Consider the following 22,183-nt stretch of genomic DNA (forward strand, 5'->3'; position numbering starts at 1 on the left):
TCTAAATAACCACTGTTAGCAACAGACATACGTAGTGAGTGATCTGCGCAGCTCACGAACGGCCGATCTGACTATAATATGCGGCAGAACGGTTCGTAGCGTGGGATTATACAGATACCACAATAGTGTGAACCCAGGTGCACCCTCGAGCGCATCGGGATGCATATAGGTAGTATTATAGTGCACAGATCGGTGAGCTTTCCAAGCGCGCCGTAAATGTGTATTGACTATAAATTGCACGGGCACAGGTGAACACTTGAATACATCGTGAATGCATATAGATGAATCAGAGTGTTATAATGCACAGGCCGGCAAGATTCTCGAGCGCGCCGTCATGTGTTCTGATAATAAATTGTGCGCACACGGGTGAACTCTTCAGTGCACCGTGAATGCGTATAGATAAATCAGTGCACAGAACGCGCCGTGAATGTGTACAGATATGATTGATGAACGTAACGGTGGGCACCCAACGCACCGTGAACGTACACAGATGAACAACAATGTATGTGTCACAAAGCATAACACAGCTGTGTATACAGGTGAGCTTTCCCAAGCGCATCTTATTGTATACCAAAATGTTATAGCGTGTACATGTGAGCTTCTCTAAGCGCACGGTGGACGCATATAATTAAAAACCATATCGTGCATACAGGTGAGCTAATGGGCGCACCTTTAATGCAACAAACCTCAGTAGTGCGCGAAGCAGGGATGTCGAAGCTGTAAACTGACAACGTGGACGGCGGGGACCAGCCGGCCGTGTCACAATTGTCAATGAGAAACCTCTAAGACCATGCCCATGCTCTAAGACAAGTGAGCATGATTGTCACGGGAGGTGATAACGTCAACGATCCATAAATAGCCTGTATTGACAGGTGCTCTAGTGAGTGATCTGTGACGCAGATGAACAGCTGATCGTCTGATGTACGTCAGACGTATGTGTCATACAGGACCTTGGACAGTTCCAGAGCGCTGTGCCTCGGGCACCGTCCGCATCTGAGAAATGACAGGCTTATGAATAAAGTGAATGGCCAGCCGTAAAAGCATGGTTCGCTGTTACCGCCGCCGTCCGCATCTGAGAGATGAAAGGGTTGTGAATTAAATGAATGGTCGGTCGTAAAAGCGTGGTTCGCTGTTATCACGGCCACATAGATATAGGTAGGGGAGAGAGCCGCCGTGCCTCTGTAGTGAGGAGAAAAGTGTTCCACCGGCGATTCGCGGGGGGTTTTGACTTTCAAATGTCACTAGACAGAATGGATCAGACTTTGCATAAGGACGCCTCGTGAAAGGGGTCCTAGCAGCTTGTGTCAATGTGTCATAAGGCACGTAATGTAGGTCGTGTCCCACGGATGCCATCTCCGCACGCCCATCGTAATGGGTTAATATTGGTAGTTAAGCATGAGATGCGTATCACTCTGATTGAACATAGCTTATAAAGCGATGCAATGAGTTTATAAAGGAGATGACTCGTCAGCTTGTTCAGGGGGCGAGATCTCAGTCTGGTTCGGTAAATAATGAAACCACCGTAGATTGCCCGACCGCATTATCACAATAACACGGTCGAGAGTGCTGCAGTGCTAAATCATCCGCTTAATGTACCGTATTCATAGTACAAGGTGATTTATATGAGACAAACGGCGTTCCACGCGCCGAAGGCTGATTGCCGTCGTAAAGCGTGTTCAACCCACAGCAAATGCTGGGCTAGCTCGTAATGACAGCACTTCATGCAACCGTGTGTAACTTAAGCAAGCTTCCCGGCCGTCAGCTCGGGGCGGGACCTTTGCTTAGTCAAACTGAAGTGGACTTATGAACAGAATGCCACGATATTCAGCTTTCTGAGGCTCGTTAGAGGGGTACGTGTGCCCGTCTTAAACGAGATGCCGCGCGCGTCTGACTGTGCGCGCGCTTTAAGCTTTGAAACTTATTGTGGCGGGTAGCAAGCTCACTTGAGGTTGATATTACCCTTAATATCTCCGAGTATTGGAGCGGAGGTGTGAGCGTCTTCGGATCCGCTAATATAAATCAGCTATATGGCCGAAAAACGTCATAAACCGCTTGGCTGTAAGCCTTTGAGTGGCCGTCCGGAGAGGGCGCGATTCAAACGCTTGGAGCCATGCAAAAGTCTGAGGCTGTCCTTCCTCTAGGAAGAGAGAATAACAGCCGTAAGACCGTGCTCGTTTGCGCCATCAGCATCGTAGCGGAGAAACTGAGGTGGGCTGCGAGCGAATTTGGCAGAAAGGTGTTAGAGACACCGTACAGTCGTGGGGTGTCAATACACAGTATATGGCCAAACCGGGGTTTTTTCGGCTAGCGTCGATAGAATTATGGACAGCGGGCCGTGTGTGCGTATTACTGATTGCTTGTCAGTAAGGCGATAAAGTGTTTAGAGACACCGTACAACCGTGGGTGTCAAAACACAGTATAGTAAGCACGGAAATTACTCTTTTTAGAGGAATTAAATACCGTTCGCCACTATAGTGAGGTCGCATAGCCGACAGTATTACACAGTATGTTTGGATAAACAGCACACAGAAAACATTTCAGGGCAGTCCAGCCGAGGCGCGACATAACCCCTTTTCTCCCAGACAGTTTCGTTCTCTGTTGATGCAGCTGTGCTGCGGAGACCAGAGCTCAGCCGTTCGGGTGCACAAGCCTCAGTAGTGACGGTGACCGAACGGCTCACGGAGCAGGGTAGTATGTCTAGGTGGTTTAATGTCAGACTGAACCCATCGCAGAGAGGAAGTCTGCCGTGAGGCCCGCGGTTTTGCCGTTTATTAAAAGGGCAGAAAAACCGGGTATATATATAAGAATGTACCAATATTCAGCGCACTGATATAGGACGGGACTGAATAAAGGGAGGTATTCGGGCCTCAGTATATTATAAACAAATTCGTTCTGCCTCTGATTCCGTCTAAACCAGAGAGAAATTACCAGGCAGACAAAGAATGAGCTATCTGAAGTGAGATCGGCTCAGGCCAGTAAAGCTCTATAATAAGTGTTTTAGCGCTCCAATAGAGGCGTGTCCGCCTTATCGAGCAGACGAATGAGATCGTGCCGCTCCAGGAGGGGAGGGGCATGAAGCTCTCTTATAATGAGTGTTCTTGGTGCTCCAATAGCGGCGAATCGGCCCTATCGAGCAGACGAATGAGATCGCGCCGCTCCAGGAGGGGAGGGGCATGAAGCTCTGTAATCGTTGAACACTGGACAGCTGCATTTAGAGGCAGCGAGCCGTAATACCGCGTGCTAGCTAAGCCGTTAAGAGACCTCACCACTGTGGGGAAAGGAGCGAGGGACTCCGCGAGCGTGGAGCACGAGTGGCTGTGCTATGACAGAGACAGGGGCAGACCGCCCGTGTTTGCTTGTCGTATGCATCTATCCAGGTCTACGGTTCCCCGCTTGTTCATCTCAACAAGAGAGGAACGGCAGAGGGGAGCAGCAACACAGACAGAACAGCCATGCGTCGTGACGGTATCACCCGATGCACTCGGGGGATTAATATATGTGCCAGAGATCTCGCCACTGAATGTAAGAGGAGCGAAGGGACTCTGTAAGCATGAACGGTTGCGGTGTGACAGAACACAGGGGGGGTTAGTCCGTGTGTGCTTGTCTATGCATCCATCTAGTCTCATGGCTCGCCGTGTGTTCATCCCGGCGAGAGAGGAACAGCAGGGGGAGCACGAAACATGGATAAGACAACCAAAGCATAAGCGCGGTCCCGGCGTGGGAGGTGCCAGACCGGTAACGCGCTCGGAGGAAATTCATAGCAGAGAGGCTCACCGAGCCGCTGTGCTGGACGCTATTACAACAGCGCCTGCTCTTTTAGCTTATAGCTTTATATTAAAAATATTGATCTTACCGGGCGGCCGCAGGGGAGACCTCGTCAGGCGTGTGTCCGCTGCACAGGGCTCGTACCACGGCAAGCGAAGGCTATCTTCGGTTCTCGGCCGGAAAGCGGCAGGGGAAGACGCTAGACCTGGACTCTGCTATCTTCGGTTCTCAGCCAGAAAACGGCAGGGGAAGACGCTAGGCCTGGACTCCGCTGCAGGGCTTTTGTCAACGGCGAGGTAAGGCTTCTTCTTTTTCTTCGGAGCAGCGAGAGGTTCGCGCTGAAGGAGAAAATAATGAGCTCCTGACGATTGAACCGCGCTTATATAGGGACGCGTTCCTCCCGCGCGCGGGTTCAAACGTCATTGGTCTGTACTTTGTACAGACGTTAACCAATAGGCTTCAGTCACGGAGTAAACAGGAGTTTCCCCCATAGCGTCAGCTAACTGACGCAATGCGAAGTGAACCGTATTGAAAGGGAAACAAACATCTGTGCTAATTAAACGCTACAGGTAGACTTCTCATCTCCTAAACACCTCTCAATTGAATCCCAACATCATCAGCAAAATGATCTAAATTTAACACCATATAAGGCAAGATTGCACCCATGAGAGATGCTTAAAAATTGAACAGCAAACACCCAGTAGCGTCCATATTTTGTAACCAAGATGCTACGAGTATAAAGCTTGATAAGAAGTCAAGCAGAGTGTTAAACAATTCAGAGCGGCGTAAAAAACCAAGATCATGTGATCACTCCTTTCAAGGCTTGGAGCTGATGGTCGCATCCATCAGGCATTCTGATAAGATAGCTTTTTCAGCCGGGGATCAACAATAAAAACAGTTATAAACCAAGGATGGCAGACAGCTTGAATGATTTTTTTCTGACAGCTATAAATATTGACAGGGCAGGATGCAATCTGGCGAGCTATTGTTGTGCAAATACCACCTTTTAGTGAGTCAGATGAACACCTGAGAATAAAAGGCTATTTCTCAAAAGCCCACCTAAAAACTGCTCACTAGAGAGAAGGAGGAAGGAGTGGTCTTTAACAAAGTATAGTTGACATTAAAAGCAAGAAGACCAATTATAGATAGTCCTATAAATGCATTATTTCACAGTTCCCCTGATATGGGAGAGTTAGACAGGGCAAAAAGAGCTGCAAGTTCATCTAAACGGAAACATAATTGCTTTTCTTGCAAAAATTAACCATTGTTTTTGTACTAAAACTCTAAAAATGAATGTGTTAATTTTTAACACGTTGTTTTGTGTTAAAATTGTGTCCTTTTGTGTTGATTTTGTGTTAAAATTAATAAAAGGGGCAACAAAAGCTGTGTTAAAAGTAACATAATTTAATGAAAAATAATCTGTTGTTCCAATAATAACACAAATATGTTACTACACTCTTACAACTAGAACGAATGGGTTAAAAACACAAAACACAAAAACACTAAATGCGTTGTCCCAGAACTCACCCATCTCCGTGTTAATATCGAAAGAACACATTTTAACACAACTTGTGTTATATTTTAACACAAAATCAACACAAAATGACACATAACGTGTTAAAATTACACATTATGGGCCCTATCTTGCACCCAGCGCAATTGACTTTGTCAGTGACGCATGTATCATTCGTATTTTGCACCGGCGCACAGCGGGTTTTTCCATCCACAGACGCACGTCGGCAAACTAGGGAATGAACTTGCGCTCCCTGGGCGGTTCAGCGCAAAAAAGGAGGCGTGTTCCGGCACAAACCATCCCTGATGCCATTTGGCAGTTTCAAAAAACAATTGCGCCACTGACCAAAAAAACTAGTCTAAAGTCAGTGGCGCGTTGCGCGTTGTTCATTATCCTATTTTAAGGGCGCATGCTTGACCATAATGTATAGCGTGCACAACGCGCACACACTTTGCTTATCTAATCTACACAGATGCAACAGTTATTTTTGCAAATCATAAATTGTTACAAAAAAAATATTAACACATGAGATAAGGGAAATCATAGTGGTGAGTTTTTATTTATTGTGTGGCTGCATTAAAAAATTCTCATGCAAATAACGATTAAAATATTTTCATAAGTTTGTTGTGTGGCTGTATTACGTTTATTTTATGTAAATAATAATTAAAATGTTTTCATAAGAAACCTTAATGTATATGAACTTGATTTGTAAGTGTTCTTTGGGGTTGGACCTTGCTTGCGTTTCTTGGGTCCGATTTCAAAGCCCCCAAACCCTTTCAGCGATGAGGGTGGACGCAGATCTGTGTAGAGGCAGATCCACCTCCCGTTACACGGCGTGCCGGATTAATGCTGGCAAGCTTGGGATTCCCCCGTCTCCTGACATCATTGTAGCGCTTGGCGCAACGATGGGGATGCCAGCTGATGAGACAATTGTGGCTATTTCCTCTCACGCCTGTTTAACCTACGCTGATTCGGGCGGGTTTCTCCCATCCCCATACAAAACAACTTCTCTGTCTTTTACTGCTCTTACAAGAACGTCGGTCTCCTCGGCTGTGAACCGCTCCTGGCGTGCGCCTGGTAAATCCGTCATAATAATAGCAACCCGCCATGGAACTTGCACCCTTGCGTTTAAAGGGAATGTTGGATAGCGTTCTGATTGGTTTATTTGACGTTACGCCCAAACCACACCTATGAATAATGAACCTACTTCAGACCAACCCCTTATTGATTTGTGCCTGACGCAAGAGTTATTTCTCCCGCCGGGAAAATAGCAACAGTGCCCAAGATCCGCCCACAAACTCACTTGTGCATTGCGCTTCGCACTTGCGTTTCAGATCGTTAAAATAGGGCACATAACGTGTTAAAATTACACATAATGTGTTAAAAGCTTAACATACAAAGATGTGTTAATCTTTTTAAGAGTGTATTTAGAGACAACAGATTTATTTTAAAATAACACTGATTGTGTTGTGTTTAACAGCACTATGTTTAGAGTGTACAAATTCAATACACCAAAAACATGGTTACTACACTTTTACTATGATAAAACAATGGTTAATTTTGTAATTTCAACATTCAATTCAAGAAAATGTTGGCAACTTGTCCTACGATTTTCCTAAACATAGGTTTTTTCTAAACATCAAGAGAGTAAATAATGTTTAAAATGGATGTGGCTACTGACAATTTTTAACAGCTGCTAATGAATCCTGCTCACTATATGATAAAGTATAAGTGAACGGAAACAAAATATTTTGGAGATTGACAGCACATTTCACTAAACACAGTGGGATCAACACTGCTGAATCTCTCTTTAAGTCACTATAGTTGAAAATAAACATAAAATGAATATTTATATATTGCAGGTAAACATGTCCAAAAGTCCTGGACCTGTGCCGTGTCACAACTATGCAAATTAAACAGCTAATTAATGTCACTGTCATATGGATACCAATACATTTCAAAAATAGATTTTATGTCACAGACCGCAAATATTTCCAGTGAATTTGTCACACTAGGGAGAATAAAGCATCGTAGAGACCTATCCCGGTTTATTGAGAGCAGAATTATTGATGTCCTGCTACAACATGTTTAAAGAGCCGGACAACACATGCACAAGAATGAAAGATCATCAATCTAGCCAGCTTATTGACAAAAAGCCCATCGATAACACACATGACCAGATGAGATACACTGCATGCGGTTCAATGGTTAAATGCACAAGCAATCAAAGCTTGAACTCATTTTTACCAACAGAGCAGCTGTTGTTGAAGCTATGTTATGTCCAGACCTTTACAACCACCCCCCAGTGCCCTCTGAAACCCTGACCCCTCAGCACCTGTTCATTCTCGGTGAATATGCGACGACCAAAGCTCCAGATGATTTTGGGGGTGGGGTCACCTGTGGCCTCACAGGTTAGCGTGATCTTCTCTTCCAGCTCCGAGGCCGTCTGGTTTTCCAAGAATGTGATCCTTGGTTGCACTGCGGACACACACAATTACACAATAACTTAAAGATGCGGTATTCGAATGCTCAGAAGGCTTAATAAATATTGATCGCCCTTGTGTAATTACTGGGCCTTTACAATAGCCGTGATACCAAATGGTTCTCTTGAGCTGGTGAGCTGTAAATTGCAGGCTTAAATATATGAGAGAGCCTCCATTCTCTCATTGAAGCTTGGTACTTCAATATTCAATCATTGCCTTGTTATAGTTTCATAATTCAAAGAAAAACTTTGTTTAATGGATTCAAAGGTTGGTCGAGTGTTGCGTTAGCAGTGCAAAGGTTCTGTGTTACACCAAAACTTAAAATGTATAACCTGAATGCACTCTAGATAAAAGCATATGCCAAATCTATAAATGTAAATGTATTTCTTAGTGTTTCGTTATGTGGTTGCCTGTGCTGCTGACAACAGGAGAAATTTTATGCATAGTGACTGTAGTTCATACATTTGAAGCACCATGGTTTTTCAATGTGTATTATATGCAAATTGCTCTGTGAGCTTTAAAGTGAACACAGAAAGCAATACGCCTTATTCAGTCCGCCGCCATGTTGATTCCAAACCGAGGCTGTGAGGGATAGAAGTCCAGAGCGTGTGCTTTAAACCTATTGTTTTGTATTAGTATGCTGGTCATTCAGCCATCAAAACAGACAATACATCATTTTACATATTTCCACCAAACTAAGAAGTCAGAAAACGTGCATTGTTAAAATAAGAAGGGACGTATGACCTAATTTGAGATAAAAATAGCGCATTGTGTACATTATATCTGTGTTGGATGTTAGCCTGTTGGCTAATCGCTAATTCTCATATTGTAAACATGTTCACTTTTCTTTAAAACACCAATATAGTGCAACAATACAATATTTTATGATAACAACTATCAAGTATACATCTCCAGTTTGTATTGAACATAAGAGTTTGTCCCATGTTATGTTTTCTGTAAACATGTACATTGACTTAATTACGTGCTATTGACTTGAAGAAAAGTCAGACGTACGACGCGGCTGACGTGTTATCTGGTGCGCCCCAGACGTTTTTTTTTTTTTTTTTTGTGCACCCGAGCTTCGTTTACGCTGTAAGTTTGAAAAAACACTTTGCAAACATGTCTGAGGATAATACATCATCCGCTTCACTGCAGTCACGTGACTTTAGTCTTGAGCATGCGCTTCACAACAGACGCTGAAGAGAAGACAATGCTGAATAAAGTTGTAATTTTTGTTATTTTTGGACCAAAATGTATTTTCGAAGCTTTAACATATTCTAACTGACCCACTGATGTCACATGGACTACTTTGATGATGTTTTTATTATCTTTCTGGACATGGACAGTATACCGTACATAGATTTTCAATGAAGGGTCAACAAGCTCTCGGACTAAATCCTCTAAAAAATTTTTTTTTATTTGCATGATAGTTCATTGTGCAAGTATTGTTAGAGGTAAAACCTCCCAAAATTGTGTACACATGTAGAAATTAATCCTGCTTCTGTTGATTCCGGTCAATTTGCTTAAAAGACTTAAATGATAAAAGTTTATAAACACATTTGTAAAATTATTTATTTTTATGTTTTGATGGCTGAATGACCAGCATCCCAGTACAAAACAATAGGTTTAAAGCGCACGCTCGTAAACACCACTGTACGATGCATACAGTAGTTGGAGACACTAACTACCTTGTCAAGAGTGTTTCCCGAAAACATAGTAACTTTGTTGCACATTCATTGTTTGTACCATGTTGGTTCAACAACATACTTGATGATGTCACGTGGAAAGTGGAGTACTAATGAATCAGTTTAAATCAATTTAGTGTCAGGTAATTTCTGTAAATAACGAAAATTGCATCCGATTTTATTATTGTGATTTAGTCCTCTGTTGTTTTGTTTCAAGATATTTCATTGTTGCGCGAGTTCCCTCTTACGTCACTCCTCCTAGGCAATCCCCAGGGTCTTAAAGCCCGTAGGGTTATACGCATGCACACTTTTCAAAAACAGCTTCTGTTTACAAGCTAAAAGACTTTGTATTAAAATGAGGAATATAGCATGCACTGCATGTTGCTTGCTTATTCTGTTTAAAAGCATGATCAACGCCAGTCTACATGTCATAAAAACAAGGTACTATGCTTCTAACCACAGCTCAACAGCTGTAGTTACAACCACACAAGTTTGCGATGCTTTTTGAGAATGTCCACTGGAACGATGGTTCGGGAAACATTTGAATCTTTAAACTATTCTAAAATGATGGAACTTGCAACCATAGTTGGCAAACAATGCTTTTGGGAATCGCACCCCAGGACATTCATCTTTCGCAGCCTCATATTGGAATCAACATGTAGGTGGACTGAATAAGGCGTATAGCCATAATTTCACTGTCTAAGTTAACTATAGACCCGATATAGTCTGGTTGTGAATAATACACTTCTAACCAAAATGAACTTGAATTTGGCTACATGTCGCTTTTGCCAAAATAACTGTACGATATTCCATTATGTAAGCAAAGTCAACAGTGATTACAATTTCATTCATTTTATCTCATTTATTTTTGGGCTATGGTTAGACAACTATTAAATTTTCATGTTTTTTTGCCAAAAAGCGTGGCTGTGTTCGGACGACTATAAACGTCACTTAAAACCAAAATTGCTTGATGGGAGCTAAAATCACCTATAGAGATGGCTTACAGTACACACTGCAAACTGTTGTATGCACACTACTGTAAACACAGAGCAGCCTGTAAATGTATCTACAGTAATTAAATTGTCTTATCAAGGTCATATTGCAATTTCGAATTTTATTTAGATGAAATGTGCAGCCTGAGGAAAAACATTCATTGTAATTAGCGTGTAAACACTTGGTGCTAACAGCCATCTTGGTAATTGCAAAACAGTGACGGTTGCACAATGAAAGAGTCTTACCGAACACACTGAGGCTCACTTCCTCTCTCTTCTCTCCAGCCTTGTTTCTGGCGATGCATTGGTAATCTCCTTCATCAACCTTCTTGACGTCCTTAATGGTCAACTCAGATCCATCTTCATTCAGACTGTACTTCTCACCAGATTCCAGCACGATATTAGCACTGCAGGAGACAGCGGGTTAGGGGAAAAAGGGATGTGTTTACTGTTTGGCCTTCGAGCTGTCACTTGCTCAGCAAAGCCATGAATACATGATGCCCGTCGCCATCTACACCAGTAAAAAGAGAACGCACGTGCCCGCCCGTGAAATGGATTCTTCATCCAGCACTGTACGCTTTCTCTCATTGTGCTGGTGGTCCACCAAGAAGTGCGGGGGAAATAAATACTGATTTGGTTTGTCACCTTTACTTTACTTGATGCTTTCCTGTCCCTGGGCCAATATACTGTGTCTGAAAGCCATGAAAATCATGCTGTTTTTCTTTTATGGAGGACCAGTGCTTTAAAATTGCTATGGTGCTGTGATCCACTGTACTGACAAATCACACATAAGATCTCAATTTTTTCTTCAGGAAAGCCATAAAATTAGATGGGAACAGACTATAGTGATATCAGAGTAAATCTAATAAAAAAAGTATCTGTGATTAGGTTGATTTCTAAATAAAATATCTGGCAACGCATAGTCTCCTGAACAACCTCTGATCTTCTCATAACACTAAATCAGTTTCTCATGGCACCAAATCACTCTGATCTCTTTGCTTGTAACAGCAGCGATTGTACAACAATAAAAAATGACCCCCGAATGACAGCACTGTCACTGAAGGAGAAATAAATGGGTCTGCGGTGAGCGCATTAGTCTCTCCCCTTTCCTGAGGCAAATCTCAGATCTGACATGTTCTCCACCCCATCCTTATCGATTCACATTGACCAAGACTTGGTTAAGGTTGCTAGAGTTTTCAGTTACAGCCATGCTGAAAGCTGCCAGTTACCATAGCTCCAAAGCTGTCACAGCTGAAATAGGCTGAAAGGATGAAACAATGTCTCTGTCATTCATAGCGCTTTCAGTTTACAAGCTTTAATAATGTTCATCCCTTTTCTCACTGGGCTGAGGAACAAGCTGAGCTTTCCCTACAGAGATTTGGCTAAACTTCATCGGTGCTGTTTGGCCCAGGAAGATAAGGGGGCAGTCGGACACGTACCGCATCCAAGTGACAGTGGGTTCTGGGTAGCCATCTGCGTAACAGCCCAAAGTTACAGCCTGGCCGATGTCCGCGGTGGCATTAAGCTCAGTGTAGCGGGTTCTGACACTTGGCAAAACTGAGAGAGAGAGAGAGAGAGAGAAAGAGAGAGAGAGGAGAGTAACAATCAGTTACATAGTCATTTGGTATTGTTGACCTCTAAATTGTACTTACTGTAGTATCCAAGCAACTGTTATTTTTTATAAAACAGAAGATTTTTTAACTCAAAAGGATATTAAAAATGACTTTATGAAACAAAATGAGGACCCACTTTCTTTTACAATGTCGTTGTTACAGTGTAATAATACATGGAAATACTTAGTAGTAATATTTAGATATACAACTATAGGGTTGGGGTTCGGGTTAAGGATGGTTGCATATACTTATGCATTATTTACTGTTATTACACACTCGTTAGAATCAATATTTTTCCTATTTAAAACTTGACTCTTCTGTAGTTACATCGTGTACTAAGACCGGCAGAAAATTAAAAGTTGTGATTTTCTAGGCCGATATGGCTAGGTACTATACTCTCATTCTGGCATAATAATCAAGGACTTTGCTGCTGTAACATGGCTGCAGGAGGCGCAATGATATTACGCAGCATCTGAAAATAGTCCCCTTAGTAACTTTCAAAAACAGGGGACTATTTTAGGGCACTGCGTAATATCATTGCGCCTCCTGCAGCCATGTTACAGCAGCAAAGTCCTTGATTATTATGCCAGAAGGAGAGTATAGTTCCTAGTTATATCAACTTAGAAAATCACAACTTTTAATTTTCTGTTGATCTTAGTACATGATGTAACTACAGAAGAGTCAAGTTTTAAATAGGAAAAATATCGAAACTCTTTGGTTATTTTTGAGCGTGATGCTAATGGTCTAATCAGATTCAATGGGTTGTGCTAAGCTATGCTAAAAGTGGTAGCGCCAGAGCCAAAGATCGACTGAATGGATTCCAAAAAGGTAAAAATAAAATGTTTAACTCTAGGGGAGCTGGAAAATGAGTATATTTTTTAGTATATTTGTCCCTTTAATATAACACAAAAAAATTAATATAAATATGTCTTTTAATAACATATATGACATTGTACTGTATTTACAAATGATTAAACCAAATAGTGTGTTCGTGACATTTAAATGTCTTATCTTTAAACCGAAAGTAAACGTATTTTCCTTGCGGAAGGTCTGCATTGGTTAAAAAATAAAAGCAAATAAAATAATTCAAATCAATATATAATGTTCTTTACCTTACTTATGAGGTAAATAGCTGTGTAATAAGCAGGATAATGTACAGGCAGACGGTTGTTATAGCAAAATAAGCCCCTTCAGTGTGACACAAGACCCTCCGCTTCGTATCGGGTCCTGATCATACTGTCAGGGTTTATACTGAGTTGCCTATACCTTATCCCTTACTTATTACTATAATAATAACATCACGTAACGTGTAACAAAGACACTGTAAAATAAAGTGTTACTGAATTTTTTTTTTTTAATATACAACAACATTTCCAAATAGACCGCTGCAAGATTTGTACTGAACTCTTTCTTTAAATAGCTAAAATAGTCAACAATACATGTGGAGCTCCGATGCTAAAGCTGATGATATTGATATGAATGATATTAACCGGATGCTCTCGACATGTATCCATCAAATACTTCAATGCTTCAAATCTTCTTAATCTCAGCCTCAGGCCATTTAGAAATACTGAGTTGTTGGCAGAATCCATTAAGAGTCTGATAAAACATGTTCCGTTCCAAGACAACATGTTAGATGCACTTACACGGTTTTGCTTCTGAGCTCTTCAAATGCTACTCTCAAATGCAGCCTTTGAATATTTACTTCTGTATCGAGTTAATGGACTGAATCCGTATAAACTACACCCCATGTGTATGTGCAGTGACGGAGCAGGTGGCTCGAGATTGAATCCTCACCATTGACAGTGACCTTGATGACCCTGAAGTCGATTTCACCCCGGGCCATGATGCGGCCCTCACAGGTGTAGTCACCCTCATCTGTCTTCTTGATGCCACGAATTTGGAGGTGGTTGTTGCTCAGGACCTTGAAACGGACTGTGGACGAGAGAGTAACAGAGAGAGAAAGAGAGAGAGAGAGAGGGAATACAAAATGAGACAGTAATTACTCTTGAGTAAGATAAGAAGTCTATGTTAACGAGCCTCTCATTACATGCTGGGCAGCAAAATGACTCTGTAGCACAATTGATACCACACCGTCTCCAAGCATAAAATCATTTTTATGGTCTTTTCTATGGTGCTTTTCGTATTGAGGCCAAAAGTAAAGGTGCATATAACAGCTTTTCAGTCCAGACAAAGCCTGTGTTCTGACAATTTTTATAAAGTAAACATTTACATTGACATTCAGTCATTTGTCCAAAGCGACTTACAACATGTGTGTGTTCCTCATCCACTGAGTAAGCAATGCAAATGGTTGTAGGTTCAATCTCAGGAAACACACATACTGATTAAAAATGCACTTTAAGTCGCATTGGATAAAAATGTCTGCGAAATGCATAAATATAAAATGTAAAACTAAAGTAAGGACAGAGCTATTCATCTTGTAGACAAACATTTGAAACACTAGTATTTTACATTGTCATCACATGACCTATGTTGCTCATGATTGACTTGCAGCAATTATCTTGAAAATAAAATATTTTGGCATTTATTTTTTAATTCATGTTAAAAACACCATGTTTAAATGTTACACCCAACAGAACCAAAGTGATTTGTGCTCTATCTGAGCTAAAATTACCATCAGTCACACAAAATCACAAGAGCACAGAAGAGGTTAACAAAAGTAAAGATGGAAAATGTGTTGTTTACATAGAGCTGTTTGGCTTTGAGCTGTACTACAATTAGTGGTTTGCAGTAAAACACATTCAGCAGCAGGCCGTGAGTTCATGTGAGAGCTCCGGTCACTTCAGAAGTTTGAGGGAGGAGCCACTGCTGGTTAAAATAGTTTATCTAAATAGGGCTTGAACTAGTAAACAAAACAGCACAGATGAAAACTTTCAGACTTTAGATGTTATTCGTAATCAAAGATCAGACGTTGCAGTTTCGCTGTGCTGAATCGCATGTGCCGTGGGGCTGTGCTGAGCACACATACTGAATAACAAGAGTGGACAATTTTGACAGGAAGAATACAGGAAAAGATGTCGAAAACTTAAAACAGAGAGAGAGAGAGAGAGAGAGAGAGAGAGAGAGTTAGCGAGAGAGAAAGAGAGAAATAAAAAAGTGTATAATAGAGATCGCCGATGGTAAATAAGGGGGAAAAAAGGAGTAAGAAAGTGGGGCATCTAAATTAAGTTTAATTGAACAGAAACATTTGTATAAGAAATCCTCTCAGAAAGTTTCTTACCTTACTGTCTGTATGTGTCTTACGTTCTGTACATGCATTGCTGCCTTTACGTGCCCTACTGTCTGTATGCGTCTTACTGTTTTATAAATGTCTTACTGTCTGTACATGTCTTACTGTATGTGTCTTGCTGTCGGTACGTGTCTTACTGTCTGTGACTTGCTAACTGTACGTGTCTTAATGTCTGTATGTGTCTAACTATCTGTGTCTTACTGTCTGTATGTGTCTTACTGTCTGTGTCTTGCTGTCTGTACGTGTCTTGCTGTCGATGTGTTTAACTATCTGTGTCTTACTGTCTGTATGTGTCTTACCGTCTCTATTTGTCTTCCTGTTTGTGTCTTGCTGTCTGTACGTGTCTTACTGTCTGTATGTGTCTAACTATCTGTGTCTTACTGTCTCTATGTGTCTTACTGTCTGTATGTGTCTTTCTCTCGGTATGTGTCTTACTGTCTGTACCATCTTACCATCTGTGTCTTGCTGTTTGTACGTGTCTTACTGTCTATATTTGTCTTATCATCTGTGTTTTGCTGTATGTACGTGTCTTACGTCTTGCTGTCTGTACGTGTCTTTCTGCCGGTATGTGTCTTACTGTCTGTACATGTCTACTGTCTGTATGTTTCTTTCTTTCTGTATTTGTCTTACTGTCTGTGTCTTGCTTTCTGTACATGTCTTGCTGTCTGTACATGTCTTACTGTCTGTATTTGTCTTATTGTCTGTGTCTTGCTGTCGGTACATGTCTTACTGTCTGTACGCATCTTACTGTCTGGATTTGTCTTACCATCTGTGTCTTGCTGTCAATATGTGTCTTATTGTCTGTATGTGTCTAACTATCTGTGTCTTACTGTCTGTCTGTGTCTTACTGTCTATATGTGTCTTTCTCTCAGTATGTGTCTTGCTGTCTGTACGTGTCTCACTGTCTGTACGTGTCTTGCTGTCTGTATGTGTCTTGCTGTTCGTACGTGTCTTGCTGTCTGTATGTGTCTTGCTGTTTGCACGTGTCTTGCTGTCTGTGGCTTGCTATCTATATGTGTGTTACTGTCTGTATGTGTCTAACTATGTGTGTTTTACTGTCTATACATGCCTTACTGTCTGTGTCTTGCTGTCTGTCTGTGTCTTACTGTCTGTACATGTCTACTGTCTGTGTCTTGCTGTCTGTCTGTGTCTTACTGTCTGTAAATGTCTTATTGTTTGTGTCTTGCTGTCTGTACATGTCTTATTGTCTGTGTCTTGCTGTCTGTACATGTCTTACTGTCTGTACACATCTTACTGTCTGGATTTGTCTTACCATCTGTGTCTTGCTGTCAATATGTGTCTTATTGTCTGTATGTGTCTAACTATCTGTGTCTTACTGTCTGTCTGTGTCTTACTGTCTATATGTGTCTTTCTCTCAGTATGTGTCTTGCTGTCTGTACGTGTCTCACTGTCTGTACGTGTCTTGCTGTCTGTATGTGTCTTGCTGTTCGTACGTGTCTTGCTGTCTGTATGTGTCTTGCTGTTTGCACGTGTCTTGCTGTCTGTGGCTTGCTATCTATATGTGTGTTACTGTCTGTATGTGTCTAACTATGTGTGTTTTACTGTCTATACATGCCTTACTGTCTGTGTCTTGCTGTCTGTCTGTGTCTTACTGTCTGTACATGTCTACTGTCTGTGTCTTGCTGTCTGTCTGTGTCTTACTGTCTGTAAATGTCTTATTGTTTGTGTCTTGCTGTCTGTACATGTCTTATTGTCTGTGTCTTGCTGTCTGTACATGTCTTACTGTCTGTACACATCTTACTGTCTGGATTTGTCTTACCATCTGTGTCTTGCTGTCAATATGTGTCTTATTGTCTGTATGTGTCTAACTATCTGTGTCTTACTGTCTGTCTGTGTCTTACTGTCTATATGTGTCTTTCTCTCAGTATGTGTCTTGCTGTCTGTACGTGTCTTACCGTCTGTACGTGTCTCGCTGTCTGTATGTGTCTTGCTGTCTGTATGTGTCTTGCTGTTTGTACGTGTCTTGCTGTCTGTGGCTTGCTATCTATATGTGTGTTACTGTCTGTATGTGTCTAACTATGTGTGTTTTACTGTCTGTACATGCCTTACTGTCTGTGTCTTGCTGTCTGTCTGTGTCTTACTGTCTGTACATGTCTTATTGTCTGTGTCTTGCTGTTTGTACCTGTCTTGCTGTCTGTGGCTTGCTGTCAATATGTGTCTTACTGTCTGTATGTGTCTAACTATGTGTGTTTCACTGTCTGTACATGCCTTACTGTCTGTGTCTTGCTGTCTGTCTGTGTCTTGCTGTCTGTCTGTGTCTTACTGTCTGTGTCTTGCTGTCTGTATTTGTTTTACTGTCTGTATGTGTCTTAATGTCTGTATTTGTCTTACTGTCTGTACATGGATTGCTGTCTCTATATGTCCTACTTTCTGTATGCGTCTTACTGCCTTTATCTGTCTTAAACAATTCACACAGCACTTTGGTCCCAGAAATGTTTATTAGCATCTACACCACAAAAGCATTACAGTTGAAAGCGTTTTCGACTACCTCTATATGTGGTCGAAAATAGATGAGCTCAAATTATTTTACACCCTGTTTACACCTCAGATCATCCACTTGTGATCCGATCGACCACAATCTTACCAGGTGTAAACAGGCTCCATGTGTCTTATTGTCTGTTTGTGTCTTACTCATTCTGATTGAGTACCATATGTTTATGTCTTACCATCTTTCTCAGGTTGGATTCTCATCTTTTTATACTTCCAGATTACGGTTGGTGGTGGTGAGCTTATGATATCACAGATTATGTCAGCATCATCACCCTCTTTAAACTCTTGGGGTGACGGAGCGTTCTGGAAAGTGAGTTTCTCTGAAAAAGATCATTTAAAAAATGTTTATTAACATAGACTGGTAAAGTGCACAGACTTTATCAAAAAAGACTGAAAAAGTCAATAACAAAAAAAAAACACAATCTCAAGATCAGTCCATTTTAACAAGCCCATACAGTTTCAAATGACACTTAAAGGAGTAGTTCACCCACAAGTGAATCCCATTGACTTTTCCATGATCTTTTTTAACCCTACTATGAAAAGTCAATGGGCACCATTTTTAGGTGAACGTCTCCTTTAAAATGTACCAAATGCTATTACAGCACTAGTCTAGAGAATAAAGAATGTCGGACAACTATTGTTTAAGTACAATACAACTATTGCAAATCAAGCAACAAGGCTACTACAGTTATGACAATTCTCATACAGAAAACATTATTATGTTTAAAAGAGATGGAACCATATGCTTCCATTAGACAATGTTTCGTTATAATAATATTATGTTGTGCTTTAACTCTTTCCCCGCCATTGACGAGATATCTCGTCAATTAAGAGAAAACGCTTCCCCGCCAATGACGAGATTTTCCGTCTTTCCGCAATACCGCTATTATCCACCAGGTGGCGCCCTTCCGCAACTTTTTAAACCCGGAAGTATTGCCCTATGGCAAGCGGCTGCATGTCCGTGTTTGTTTTAAAGATCGCTCTGAATATGATCTCTATGAAAAGTCCGTCATAAAAATGGAATTATTTCTGCTTTTTGCTCAAAATATGGTGTTTTTGCAAAAACCTACCCATATTCAAAAGCTGATTGCAAAAGAACCACTAAAGGTAGGATGAAACGGTTTTTTTTGTTTGAAAGCAGAGGGTCTGTTCTTTCATTTGGTATATTGTATGTTTATATATTTAAAGAAGAACATTTTCTGGAAGGCATTAAACTTTGGTGAAAATCATGAAAAACGCTGGCGCTGGCTGGCAACTTTTTTTAAAAATGCTGGCGGTGAAAGAGTTAAACTGCAGACTTTGTTTTTATATTTTCATGAAATCTTGAAAACATTACAGTAATACATTTCACTGTATTTCTGGCAATTATATAACAAATAACAAAATCAAACTTACGGAAAATTTTTACAACGACAGTGGCTTGAGATTCCTTCTCCTCGCTTTTGGCCACACACTTGTACATTCCAGCATGGTCAATGTTAGCATTGTAGATTGTTAGCGTTGATGTGGACTCGTCAGATTGATGGCTGATGGTGATGTCTGTTCTGCCTGGCAAGAGCTTCTCACCACTGGGAGCAAACCAGTCAATTTCCTTAACCTCTCCCAAAACTGAGAACATACACACAGACATCACAGTGACATACCGTCAATTTCTCAGCTGTGGAGTAAACAGGCAAATTCATTTGTTTGCGCCTGTCTAATAAGTCCTGAAATCTTTATCTGTGTTGCCAGGCACAAAATCAATCAACCCCACAAAATAAATAATTTGCTTTAAAGATAATGCTGGGTGATATTCATACTATTCCTTTTACTGATATTCATACAAAGCATGATGTATGCCAGAGAAATATTTCTCATTAATGTCTTCTCAAAAAAATGTAGAGTGTTATTAAGACACCTATTTATAACAGGAGAAGAGATGTTTTTCTTTTCAACAACATGCTTTACATTGTTAAATATTACATTTAACTCCTCTTTACCCAAAGTCAAGGACTTAAATTCAAAAAGAATCACAACAAAAGCCTGCCAGGTCAATGATTTTATTCCCTGTAAGTACATCAAAGGTTTATTCAGCCTTGCCTACAATCAGAAAAATGACTTGTTTAAATCCATTGGACAAAGCAGTAATGGCAGGTTTGAAATCAAAGTCACCTCATGAAGGTTAAATGTGAAGTGACCCCTGATTTGTTTCATCACAGGAGAGTCGTTCGCTTACCTTCACACAAAAAGAATTTGGACTCTCCCACACTGATTTCGCCTTGAGCTGGAATGATTTCCACTTGTAAGGCAGCTGAGGATAAAAAAAAGAGAGTTCATGAAATAACGCATTTTACTAGAAATCGTTACTTAATCACAACTAATTACTAAGATGAAAAGAAGAACCATATGCTACCCCTTCCAATTCACTGACCATGCCAAGAAACTAAAACACGCTCCTGGGAAGGATGCTCTCTGTGGGTGTACACGGACCACAAGGCTGTGTGGTTTTAAACTGGAAGGTAACAATGTCGACATTATTGGCCTCTTTTCAGCTCTGTTAATGTGGCATGCAGAGATAAGCATTTACCACAGTAAAGAAATGGGTGCACGGGGTGTTGTTGTACAGTAACGTGAAGCAAACCGTAGCCATGGTAACTCCAAGTACTGTCAAAAGCACTTAGAGATAAACCTCAGCATCGGGCAGGCTGATGCTCGGCCTAAATATCACAATTAGGCTCAGCACTATCTGAAATAAGGTGAATTATAGGCCTCTCACAAACTTATTTTCCTCCCACGGTTAGCCGAAGGTTCTGAACTACACTGATATTTCATAATGGTCCCTTAAGCTTCAATTTTCCAGTTTAATGGAAGGTACCTGATGGAGCTACCCTAAGCATTTTTCGTTCTTGTGCGGTCGGGGAGCGTAATGCTGTAAATGATAGCATATTCGTTTCCCGAGATGAGGCTAATATATTTCATCTTTCATCCGCGGAGTGCAGATCGTCTCCGACAACAAGCAGTTGTTCTACCGGTGATGGATACCATTTTGCAAAAAGAGCCAAACCAGTCCATCTCAGATGTGAAAGTGCACCTAAACGTCCAAATCTGATTGGTTGCTTTAGCTTTACAAAAGAATGAGTGCAATTAAAGCAATGTCATTGAGCTTGTCAATCAAAAACATTACAATACTTCAAAATGTTTAGCTTTCTGCCTCTGATCTTCATGATGTTGTAGACTTGATATATTGTGAAGTGAGAGGAACTGACCTTGAAAGAAACCACATGGAACATTCTGTGAATGAGATCTCTTTCATACCCACTTTAATCATGGGTAATTATGAAGCACTTTCCTATAATACGGTACACTTTGTTGTCCCATTAAGCCCAGTGTATAGTCTGTTGTTATACGTGTATGCGAACATTCGTACGCACAGCCTTGCAAAGCATAGTTTATTTGCCCCGTATGTGTATTTAGACGTTAGATTCATGCGCATTGCGACAAAATGCAATGAATCTCCTGGGCTACATACTACATTCTTATGTAAGCGCATGCGTGACCTATGCATACAAAGTATGCACGGTTACCAAAATGTTATGGTTTAACAATGCCTTTTACAGACCATGTGGACACTCACGTATTGCTAAAAAAAGGACTATACTACTACAGTCGCTTTACTCCCATTTAAGGTGAAGAGGTAACTAATTCCTTAACTGTACACTCACTTAAAAGATTATTAGGAACACCATACTTATACTGTGTTTGACCCCTGAATTCTACGTGGCATTGTTTCAACAAGGTGCTAAAAGCATTCTTTAAAAATGTTGGCCCATATTGTTAGGATAGCATCTTGCAGTTGGAGATTTGTGGGATGCACATTCAGGGCACGAAGCTCCCATTCCACCACATCCCAAAGATGATCTATTGGGTTGTGGGGGCTATTTTAGTACAGTGAACTCATTGTCATGTTCAAGAAACCAATTTGAAATGATTCGAGCTTTGTGACATGGTGCATTATCCTGCTGGAAGTAGCCAGCAGAGGATGGGTACATGGTGGTCATAAAGCGATGGACATGGTCAGAAACAATGCTCAGGTAGGCCGTAGCATTTAAACGATGCCCAATTGGCACTAAGGGGCCTAAAGTGTGCCAAAAAAACATCCCCCACACCATTACACCAGCACCACCAGCATGCACAGTGGTAACAAGGCATGATGGATCCATGTTCTCATTCTGTTAACGCCAATTCTGACTCTACCATCTGAATGTCTCAACAGAAATCGAGACTCATCAGACCAGGCAACATTTTTCCAGTCTTCAACTGTCCAATTTTGGTGAGCTCGTGCAATTGTAGCCTCTTTTTCCTATTTGTAGTGGAGATGAGTGGTACCCGGTG

General features: G+C 41.1%; 1 protein-coding gene across 6 annotated transcripts in view; it reads right to left on the reverse strand.

The window, feature by feature from the left end:
- ncam1a (neural cell adhesion molecule 1a) overlaps window positions 1–22,183 on the reverse strand; it is a 287,657-nt gene that overhangs the window by 76,124 nt on the left and 189,350 nt on the right. For all 6 annotated transcript variants that reach the window (XM_065286935.2, XM_065286936.2, XM_065286937.2 and 3 more), the window contains exons 2-8: window positions 20,028–20,102; window positions 19,208–19,420; window positions 17,989–18,132; window positions 13,849–13,986; window positions 11,878–11,995; window positions 10,685–10,845; window positions 7,614–7,756 (exon numbers count right to left, since the gene is read on the reverse strand). In XM_065286935.2, coding sequence (XP_065143007.1) covers window positions 7,614–7,756; window positions 10,685–10,845; window positions 11,878–11,995; window positions 13,849–13,986; window positions 17,989–18,132; window positions 19,208–19,420; window positions 20,028–20,102 — 992 coding nt within the window. The remainder of the gene's footprint in view (window positions 1–7,613; window positions 7,757–10,684; window positions 10,846–11,877; window positions 11,996–13,848; window positions 13,987–17,988; window positions 18,133–19,207; window positions 19,421–20,027; window positions 20,103–22,183) is intronic.

The sequence above is a fragment of the Paramisgurnus dabryanus genome, chromosome 18, assembly GCF_030506205.2.
Source record: "Paramisgurnus dabryanus chromosome 18, PD_genome_1.1, whole genome shotgun sequence".
Lineage (NCBI taxonomy): Eukaryota > Metazoa > Chordata > Actinopteri > Cypriniformes > Cobitidae > Paramisgurnus > Paramisgurnus dabryanus.